Source organism: Equus caballus, chromosome 23, assembly GCF_041296265.1.
Source record: "Equus caballus isolate H_3958 breed thoroughbred chromosome 23, TB-T2T, whole genome shotgun sequence".
In the NCBI taxonomy this organism is placed as follows: Eukaryota; Metazoa; Chordata; class Mammalia; order Perissodactyla; family Equidae; genus Equus; species Equus caballus.
Window position 1 is genome coordinate 22,548,062 of NC_091706.1, and position 10,905 is coordinate 22,558,966.

Sequence of the window (10,905 nt, forward strand, 5' to 3'; positions counted from 1 at the left end):
GAAATATTATTGGAAGCAAAGAGGCACATATCCAAATGACAAAATGTCCATACATCAGAAAGATATAAAAATTATCAATGCTTACAAATGTAACTACAGAGCTTCAAGATACGTGAAGTAAAACTTGACAGAAATGAAAGGAGAAAGAGACAATTCAACAACAATACTTGGAAATTTCAACTGCCTCCTGTCCATAATGGATTAAAAAGAGGAAAGACAATCAGCAAGGTTATAAAAGACTTGAACAGCACTATCAACCGAATTAAATTAAGTGACGTGTATAGATCACTGCACTCAATGACTACCAAATACACATTCTTTTCAATAGCACATGGAACATGCTCCAGGATAGACCGTGTACTCAGCCATAAAATAAATTCAACAGATTTAGCAAGAATGAAATAATATAAAATATGTTCTCCAACCACAATGGAATGTGAGCTATCAAGAATGGACTATATCTGGGATATCCACAAACATTTGGAACTTAAATGACACCCAGCTGAATAACACATGAGTCAAAGAATAAACTGGGAACAAAATTTGAAAGTACTTTGAAGTGAATGAAAATTTAAAAAATACAATATCAAAGTCTACGGGATGTGCCTAAAGCAGTACTTAGAGAGAAATTTATAGTATTAAACACCTATAGTGGAAGAGAGGAAAGTCTCAAATCAATAATTTAAGTTCCTACCCTAAGAAAGGAAAGAAAGGAAAATAAACCAAACTGAAAACAAGCAAAAGAAAGGAAATACAAAAGATTAGAACACATGCCTGTGAAATACAAAACACAAAGATCAATAAAACCAGAAATTGGCTGTTTACCAGATAAAGTTGACAATCCCTTAGCTAGCATCCCCAAGGAAGAGAGAAGATAGAATTTAAGAAAATCAGAAATTATAAAGGGCCACCCACAGAGAAATTAAAGGATCATAAGAGCATATTATGAACAACTTTATGCCACAAATTAGACAATTTATAAGATATTGGCAAATTCTTAGATCCAAATTTCCAAAACTGACTCAAACAGAAATAGAAAATCTCCATAGATCTGTAACCAACAGGAAAATTAAATTAGTAATTAAAACCCTTTCAGGGAAGAAAAGCCCAGATTCGGATGACTCAACTGGTGAATTCCATTGACTATTAATGGAGAAAATAATCCCAATCTCTCACCATCTATTTCAGAAAATATCGAAGGAGAGAGCTGGTCTCACATCATTCTATTAGGCCAGAGTTACCTTGATTTCAACGGCAAGTGAAGACATCACATGCAAAGACAAGACCACTATCCCTCATGAATATAAATGAAAAATCCTGAACGATGTGTTAGTGAGTGATGTCACCAAGATGGGGGAGTAGGAGATCTTAGCCTCTGTCCTCCCAGAAAGATCAACAATTAGACTGCTACCTACCCATGGTCAAAAAGAGTTCTGGGAGAGCTCTAAAGCCCCCTTAAGAAACTTTAGCAACATAGCAGAACAAAAAATGTGAGAATAACCACACATAAAGAGAAAGAAGAACAGCTTCATTTTGCCTGCATCACCCCGTCCTTTAAGCTGGCATTACTCAGTGCTAAGAGGGAACTCCTCAGCTAGAAAGAGCTCTCCTTTCAGGGAAAGAGAGAGCAGAGTGAACGACCAGCGTCCCAGCCTTTCAGGGCACACGTGAAGTACCCACTTTGGTTTCCCCCCACCCAGAGACCGGCAAAGCAGAGAGGTATAGAGATGGCGAGGGACAGGGAAGAAGAGCAGGGTTTACCAATATCGGGCACACAGCAGTAAAGACCACAGTTGTGTGACCTGTTCTATAGATAACTCCAACGTGGAAGGGCAAGGGGAACAGTGCACTAAGAGAGATACACAGCTCTGTGGGAGCAGGGGAGGAGCAGTCTCTGAACACGTTCCAGGAAAGGGGTCACCTTCCACGCCAAGATGAACTTTGCATGAATAAAGATTTAAGTGAGGACAGACTGAGAAGAGAGAAGAGGGGAAGGAGGTGTCGACCAAATTTCATCCACCTGCAATTTTACCTACTCACATTTTATCTACCACGGCAAGAAGTTAGTATCTAATATTTTAAAATTACTTTTAAATACAAGTATTCGCCTACCAGTTATATAAATGGAGGTAAACACAAGAACAGCTACGATAGAAATGGCTAAAGTGGTTTCCACGGGGAATGGAAGTGGGGGGATAGAAAGGACTGGGGTTGTGAGGTTGGGGAGGGCCCGTCACGCTTCTTTATAAAGCCTTCAGTACTATTTGGTTTTAAAGGCACAAGTATGGATTCCTTAGATAAATATTAATTTTTAAGTGTGCCTTAAAGAATGAGTAAGGTTTCTACAAGGAGAGGGAGGAGGTGGGTATTTCTAGCAGAGGAACCAACATTAACAGAGAGAGGCGGCAGGAGAGCAGAGGGAAGAGCAGGTAACCCATTAGGATGACTGTGGAACACACCTCCCTGCGTGGGGACACATGAGCTGGTGCTTGACTGCAGAAGGCCTTGGATAGAAGGGCGCGTGCGCGCGCAAACACACACACACACACACACACACACACAGGCACTCATGTGGTTGTTGGCAGGAAGGCCATCAAGGGTATTGGGCAAAGGGGTGATATGCTGAGAACTGAGCTTTAAGTACAGCAGTGGTTCTCACCTTGGAGATTAACTTCCTTAATGGCCTCCCAGCTACATTTTAGAAGCCTTGAAAATGGTACTCCATTGTGTCATTGTCATCCACCACAGTCACGCACCACGTAACAATATTAACGATGTTTCGGTCACTGATGGACCACGTATGTGACAGTGGTCCCATACGGGTAGCACCACATAGCCTAGGTGTGTAGTAGGCTCTACCACCTAGGTTTGTGTAAGTACACTGTGTGATGTTCACACAGCAATGAAATTGCCTAATGATGCATTTATCAAAACATCTCCCTTTCATTAAGTGATGTATGCCTGTACTGATTTTAGTCTTGTGAATGTTGAATAATGAATTCTTCATTTCAATTATTTGAGTCAGCCCCACTGGCTGAAGACGGTAAAGGCTGACTGAAGCAAAAAACTAAAATTTGTTATTCAACATTCACAAAACTCAATGAGTAAAGAAGAACTTTAAGTTCTATATCAGGGTTCATGTAAGGCAAAAACATTCTAAGGGAAAGATGGATTTGAGGACATATATGATGCTGAGTGTAAATGTCTGAGTACAAGCAAAAATTCCAGGGAGCATTTCAGACTTTCGAGGCAGTGGAATTGGTGAAACCAAAGTCAAGCTCTCCAAACAGTAAAGGGGGCCCGGGTAATATCTGGAGTACAGATGGAACAGGCAGAAAATTTCATTAATGTAATTGTATGATGTGATGAACGGACAGAGTTGGAAAATAGGATGGCAGGGGAGGGCCCAGGATGGATGGAGAGCTCAGCTGGGCTGGTGGAGGGAAGGGGCCATGGGCACACCCTCTGCATGTCCCCTCCCCCACCCTCTGAAACCCTTTGTGACTCTTGAGTGCTCTGTGATGCAGGCCTGGGATTATAGGCAAGTGCGGACACTCTCAGAGCTCAGTTGCCTCAGGCAGCCTTGCGATTCAGAAAATGGAGTTCAGTCAATGGAATGTTCTCTCATTTCTGAATAGCCATATTGAGTTGTTTTTGAGCATCTGCTCAACATTCTTAGATAGCGACCACAACCTCACCATCGTGTGTGGGTTGTGCTTGCTTCTTCTGTTCCTGTGCTTCCTGGTGGGGATTCCATCTTTACCAACCTTCTGGAAAACCAAAATCTACCAAAAGGTAAGGATCCCTGGGCAAGCCACCAACAGGGATTTTTTATTGTTGTTTCCATTTCTAGTCCCCCATTTTTAAATGAGTTGGTCCAGAGAGACTCCTAAGGTGGCAAGTCTGAATAGAGGATAGAACGTCATCCTTCTAGGGGAATAGGCCAGGCAGGACTAGGGCTTCAGCTGGGACTGTTTCCCATTTAAAACTCACAGACCATCTGGGTGTGGTGGAGGATTCCTGGATAAAATCCCATCAGTGACTTCACGGCCCTGCATTAGGTTATTTAGAGAGTTTGGGATCTGTGTAGGAGGACACTGTTCCCAACACTGGATCATGAGTCACGTTCCCATGTCGGGCGTCGTTCGACCAAACCGTCCTTTGTGTTGGGCAGATCAGGAGAGCAGTGCTGAGCCTCTGAGCAGACACTGGAGTGTGAGCTCTGTCCCAGGATACAGGGGCCTATCTGAGGAAGCACAGATGTGACTGTGGGCCTCAGAGTCTATGCCCTCCTTGAGCAGAGGACTTCTGACTGAGAAGATCAAGTGTGGACTCTAGCCAAAAATCCTCCTTCGAGTTTTTCAAAGAAGGAAAAATTGAAAGTATCTTATCACCTTTAGAAATTCAGAAAGGGAAAGAACACAAAGTGCTAGCAATAAAAATAGAGAGTGACATGAATCTTGGATGAATATCTGAGTTTCCTAGAGAGAGGAGCAAGACAACTAAGTCCTCGCTCCTCATTCTTTGCTTTTTGTTCTCAGCGTCAGGGCAGAGCCAAGAGGAGAAGAAAAGGTGGAACATCAAGTGGTAAGGTTCCAGCTATCCCACCTGAGCTCTCCAAGGGTGACCCTTCCTGTCCTCTCCATGAGGTCCCAGGTCCATGGTCTCTGAGGATGTCAGTCGCTCGATAGAGTCCCTCTCAGAAAAGAGAGGCCTCAGAGGAAAGGCTCATGGGAAGGTAGTCAGAACCCGAGACATTTCTCAGACTCCTGCTCTGCCCAGCTCTGGGCATGAAGCAGTGATGGGCCTGGACAATGGGTGTTGCCCAGTGCGTGGCCGTGGGAGACGTCAAGAGTCAGAACTTCTGTCTCCTGACCTTGAGAGACTGCGTTGACTTCCTGGATGATCAGACTCCTCTTTGAGGTAACCATTGACCTATGTTCCTCACATGGTGGTTTTGAACATCCCATGGGATAATGTATGTGACAGTGCTTTATAAACGAAGCAACAAACACATGTGAACCTTATTAATATTATCATTGACCGTTTGACCACATCTACTGATTCTTGGGGCTTTCAGAGTTAACATCCCGTTAATATCCCAAGGGTCTCCCCTAAAGGGACTCCTGTGTAACACCTATGCTTCTACCTTTATTACATGTTTAATTCACTCTTCTGATTTCCCAGGTTGGAGAAATTACCAGAGGGAAAGAGAGGAGAAAAGGAGGCTAATTTCTATTCTGAAAAGGTGACTAGTCTTTTCTTTCCTGATCCCTCTTTAACATGTTCTCTGCAATTCCAGGGATTCAGTACAGCCTGCAGTAGTCATGGGAGGGGTTTGCCATAGGAACGGGTATGTGAATGAAGGCCTTGGGGTGAGGGCTGCTGAGTGTATGGTGAAGTCATAGATGTGGGGCATTGTGAAGGGGCAGCAGGCTTCAGGTGGCCCCTCCCCTGACAGGCCAGCAGGTCCTCCTTTCCTTGTTCTGGTCCTGGCTACAGTTTTCTACTTCCTGTCTCCCGCAGGCCCCTAGGCCGGCCTCTCGATACCACCCGCTTTCGTCAACTATTATGCCCAGACCCCTCCTGTGAGGTGTGTAATAGCACAACTGCTGAGATCAATCGGCTCCTGGAGGACCTGGAAGATGATACCGCCTCTGTGTCCTCTATGGCTTCCACAGCTTCTGGGACTGAGTCATCATTCACTCTGTCCTCTGCCTTCTCAGAAGTCCCTCCAGGAGACCTAACACCATCCCCTCCACCTGACCCTTCCCCACCGCCCCCCTCCGTTCTCTCACCTAACCCGACGACACCCTTAGCTGGCTTTCTTTCACCCTCACCACCGGGTCACTCTATGCCACCAGAGCCTTCTCCTCCCTTGGAGTCCAAATTCCCAGCAGACCATTGCCCACCCCAACCCCTTGCCCTTCCCCCTCTCCCACCACATGACACCCAGGCAACGGGTCCTATTCTCCAACCAGAGACCACTCTGTCTCTGAATACGATCTTCTCTCTTGACCGCACCCTTTCCCAAGATATTAACCCCTCACCAAATTTGTCCCAGATAATCAATCCCACTGATTCACTGGCTTGTCATCACACACCACCAAGCCTGTCTGTCTCACCACCGACAGACCACCCTTTAACTGTGGCTCGATCTAAATCGGTTTCCATCTTACTGAAGTCTGTTCCAGAGAACTCATCTCCAGATAGCCCTGGCGGGTTGTCCACTTATGTCCCAACAATCAGAGGCACTGACCATTCAAGCCTGTCAATTTCAGAATTATCCTGGTGGCAAGCTTGTGCCAAAGACTTGTTCTTAGCACCTTCCACCTTGGCACCATGTGCTTTTAATCGAGAGTTTCTTGCTCTCCATTCTTCAGAGTCCTCTCTGGAGAGACACCCTACAGCTAACCTTATAGAGCGTGGTAACCTCTCATTTCTCAGCCCTCATGTCCTGGCACTCCTGGAGAGACAAGTCCGAAAGAGGAGTGATTTCCTGATGTGGAGGGAAAAGGAGAAGGAGAAGGGTTCTTTTCCAAAAAAACTTAGGCCAGACTACCCACTAAATCCTTCGCGGAAAATGCTAGAGTCAAATGCTGATGAGTGTGACTCAGCATTCTCCCTTCCTTTTTGGAGCAGTGCAGGCAAACCAAAGGAGCTGCACATGCATGGGCAGCCCCCATATCCTAAAATCTTGGAGGACCATTTACAGGAAAAATGTACGCAGCTCTTCTGGGGTCTCCCATCTCTGCACAGCGAGTCCTTGCCCTCTGCTATCCGTGACTCAAGTGACTGCACCACAATCTTCCTTTTCAATACCATCTCAAATGCCTCCATGGGCCAAGAATCCCCGGTACCTCTCCATCGCCCACCTCCATCCTTGCCTGAGATCCAGCCCCAACCCTTGCCTCAAACCCTGCCCCAATCCCAGCCCCTACCTCTCACTCAGGTCAAGTCCCAGGCCCACCTTAAATCCTCACTCCCAATCCTACCATCTGGTCCTCTACCCCAGAGAAGGATCTGTGGAGTGTGTCACCATAGACCCCGGGATGAATCAGAGTCTCTCACCTCATCTGAAATTCAACAACTGGAATGGAAAGTGTTGCAGAAGCAACAGGAAAGTTTGTGGGGTTCGCCCTCTGTAGTCCAAAGATCTCAGGAGGAATTTTGTCCTTCAGCTCCCAACTTCCCTTACCATCAGGCCTCCCAGGCCCATGCCTCCATCTCCACCCTTCCCGTAGAGTTTCCTCTCAGTGATGAGCTGAGGAAGAAACTGGAACATCACCTTCGAAAGAGGCTCATCCAACACCGGTGGGGCCTGCCCCGCAGGATCCGTGAGTGTCTGTCACTGATGATGCCTCCAAGAGATTTCTCAGAGATAGCTAAGTCAGAGAGCAATCGTGGACTCTCACGGATCTCGGTGAACAAAGATCTAAATGTTGGATTGAGCCAATCCAAAAGCTTCCATGACAGGGGTTCAGAACTGCTTCAGGGAGAGAAGGAGATGGGGAAGGATCAGGGGCATAGCCCAGAGAACGGCCCAAAAGCTCACCTGTTGAGTGACCCAGAGAGCTCTTCAGATAAGGATCCGGCATATGACTCTGAGAAAGACCTAAATAGTCACGTGGCAAGTCTGTCAGGGAAAAATTCAAGGGCCTTGGAGGAAAGTCTAGATCAGAAACAACTTGAAAATGTCCTCAAAGCACATTTGAGCAAGAAGTTTGAGGAAATCAGTGAGGCTCGGCTCCCTGGGACGGTGCGCAGTTCATGGCATGCTAGCAAGCAGACATTGCTGCTTTCTGACAAATCCCGCACCCAAATAACACAGAGGAGTCTGCCACCTTCAGTGGGTGGGGACTCCTCCCTGAATACCTTCCAGGAGCTTTGCTTCATTGATTCCAGTGCCCAACAGATGATGGAAACCCATATTAAAAGCTTTCGTCTGACGATGGAGTGGGGCCTTCCCTGCAGGGTCCTGGAATCCATACAGGCGTTTAAATTGGAAGATGCTGCATCCCAGTCCTTGCCCTATTTCTACTGCGCCCCCTCAAATAACCCAACTTTGGAAGTGGACTCCAAATCCAGGGGCTTCGAGCCCCATAGAGGAAGCTCTAAATCCGCTCTTCAAGAAAAAGCGGAAACAACAAATTCAGCCCTGGTCCTGGATCGTCTTTGCCCTGCTACTTCACCTATGGGCAGGCAGGGACAAGGGGTGCCGAGACAATCACCCTCTGGTATCAACCAAGAGATTGCAGAGGTTGTTCAGAGGAGTAAGGGTGCCAGGCAGACTCATCTGCCTGTCACCTGTGGCATCACAGGCAAAGCGAGTCAGAAATTTACTCAGCTAGGCAACAGATGCCCCCCAGAGCTGCCTGCAAGGCAAGCTGGTGCCAAACATGAGACAAAGGATGAGAGAGTGAGTCCCAGTGATAGAAGAGCAGGGCGACAGGACAAAAAGATGAAGTCGGAACCCTTTTCCGTGCACAACACGGCCAGGGACATATTCAGGGCCAAGGAGCTCAACGCTCTGCAGTCAAAAACTGGTAATGTGTTGACAACCAGCAAGCCAGGAAGCTCCCAAATGAGACGTGGGAATCACAGTAAAATAGAAATTACTGGGACCATTGAAAGCCCTGCACCAAAAAGACAAGCTCCCCAAGACCCGAAGTCATCGGATCTGAAGGAACATCTGTTGAGGGAATTAAAGTCGAAACTAGAGAAGAGGAATCAGAGCCAGGTCCAAGGCCAACACACTGACAGGTCCCCTGCCTCAGAGAGCTTGACTTACAAGGCCTCACTGACTCATGCCCACGGTGTCTCCCCTGGGGACATGGGAGCTTCCCAGGTGCTGCATGTCCATCTGGAGGACAGTGGGATCAGCAGGCAGCAGCGGCAGGAGCCTTGGGTCCCTAAGAAAGACCTAAAGAGGTACGAGGATAAGAAATTCCCACCAGCTACAATGAGAGTGAGCCCTCCGGGCCCCAACAAAGAAGAGCTTGGTGGAGGGGATGCAGGGTTGGGGACATCCCAACCTACCAGAAAGACTTTCGCTACTCAGATCACAGCATCAGAGGGGACGCTTGGGAGCAAGTCTTCCCACACCTCATCACAGAAGGCACAGCCTCCTCCTGAAAGTCTGCTCAGAAAAAAGATGAACCACATTTTTCAATGGCTTCGTCCTGGGACAAAGGGCAAGAACCAAGAACATCCCCAGGAAAAGGGCAGCCCCATATCATCTGCACAGAGCAGAGGCCTGGTTAAAGGGAGAGCTGCCGTTACTGGGACCACCACGGCTCAGAAGACCAGGACGGTCCCTGGGAAGTTCCCAGTGGAGAAACTGGGGCAGCGTTGTGCAGCAGAGGTCACCCGCCCTCAAGAGCCCCTTCCTTCCCTGAGGAAGTTTGTGAAAACTTGGCAGAAGGCCGAAGAACAGGCCCAGGCAGAGCCCGTCCAGGGGCATCCTTCCAACTACAGGGCTCCCTCCTGTAAAGTGCCAAACACTAAGTCCTGCCACCACGTAGAAGTTGTCTTTGCTGGCCAGAATTATCCTACATGTTCTAGACGGATCAGAGACCAGAACAGACACCCTCAGAAAGTCATGGCGTTTAAAGATCAGCTCTTGGATCAGAAGCGTCCCTTATCTGTGCCCCGCAGGGAGCATGTGCCCCATCCAAGCTCCACCTGCAGGCGTCAAGCCGGCCCAGGGGCCTCCAGCTGTTCTCACCACTGCTAAAGGCACTCTGTTTAGGGACCCGTCTCTATGTCAACAGAAAACGCTTTTCCAGCGTTTCGAGAGCGGAAAATTTCCCACCGCAAAATCATTCCTTCTTGTGGAGAATATTAATTCTCCCCAATAAATGATTCTCTAATAATAGTGATGTCTTTTCTGCGTCCTGTGTTGGGGGCATGGGTTTCAGGTAACTCAGGGCTTGTGCTTAGGGAAAAGGAGGAGTGAGTTCAGCTCTTACTGATTGCTTCCTCTGGCTTCTAAAAGGTCACCGGTGCTCTGGAGCTCTTGTTGACCAAGAGATCTCACGTGCCCCCAAAAGCCCACTTCCTCCCTGATGAAGTTTGAGGAGGTGGGCTCTGCCTCCTGCCTCTTCGCTTAGCCTTAACGAAAGTGTAGAGCAGCCCACACCTCCCGCTCACTGAATGTTTTACATCCTTCAGAGAGTAGGGAGGACAGGTGTTCTCTATCCGAAGAGGGTCAAGAATAGGTATGCAATTCATAAAACAACAATGAAGAAAAAACAGTGGCTTCATCATGATTTAGAGGTCAGTGACCAGAGGACCCCACAGGTGGGTGAACCCTGAATGGGATTTGGGGGGGTGGGGGAGGGTATTGCTGCAGTGGATCCTGGGCTGGTGGGGGAGGGGCTAGGAACAGCACAGACACGCCTTAAGAATCTGTCATGTGAGTCATATTAATGTGTTAGGGAAGAATACTTTAAACTTTACATTGAGGTTTCCCTACTGGAAAGGCACCTGGGGGAAGTGGTTCCCCTCTGTAGGTATTTCTTCAGACTGCCAAATGATGTTTTGTTGCGGAGCAACAGCATCCCTCAGCTGCCAGTAGTAACAATGTTGACCAGGTAGCCACCTACCTCCCAGGATAAAATAAAGCTGAGAGTAAGGAAAAGATGACTTGGAGTAAGCGAGGAGGGAAGAAAAAATGAAGAGGGGAAAGAAGGACCTTGCCGGTAGAACAAAGCTTTATGCCTCATCATCCATATGGTGACCCTGTCCTGTTCCCCCCGCCCCCTCCTCAATCTGATCCAGGCATCACCACCTTGAGGCTGATCCAGGCACTGCACAGCACACTGATGCCTTTTTCCTAAAAGGCACGGGGCTGTTCTTTGAATACTAAACAATATCTGCAGGGAGGTCATCAGGCATGGCATC

General features: G+C 47.6%; 1 protein-coding gene across 1 annotated transcript; it reads left to right on the top strand.

Moving 5' to 3' along the window:
- The first annotated feature begins 3,511 nt into the window (after positions 1–3,511).
- On the top strand, positions 3,512–10,078 carry LOC138920279 (spermatogenesis-associated protein 31D4-like). The gene is made up of 5 exons (XM_070248118.1): positions 3,512–3,795; positions 4,542–4,587; positions 5,188–5,248; positions 5,527–7,975; positions 9,998–10,078. The coding sequence occupies exons 1-5, from the start codon at positions 3,598–3,600 to the stop codon at positions 10,076–10,078; spliced, it is 2,835 nt and encodes a 944-aa protein (XP_070104219.1). The 5' UTR covers positions 3,512–3,597.
- Positions 10,079–10,905: the final 827 nt, after the last annotated feature.

Excerpts from the sequence above, each read along its gene's own strand:
- LOC138920279 (XM_070248118.1), top strand. The coding sequence starts at position 3,598 with ATGGAGTTCAGTCAATGGAATGTTCTCTCATTTCTGAATAGCCATATT. Across the intron at positions 3,796-4,541 it reads AAACCAAAATCTACCAAAAG|CGTCAGGGCAGAGCCAAGAG; the intron begins GTAAGGATCCCT and ends TTTTGTTCTCAG. Across the intron at positions 7,976-9,997 it reads AGTGGGGCCTTCCCTGCAGG|GTCACCGGTGCTCTGGAGCT; the intron begins GTCCTGGAATCC and ends GGCTTCTAAAAG.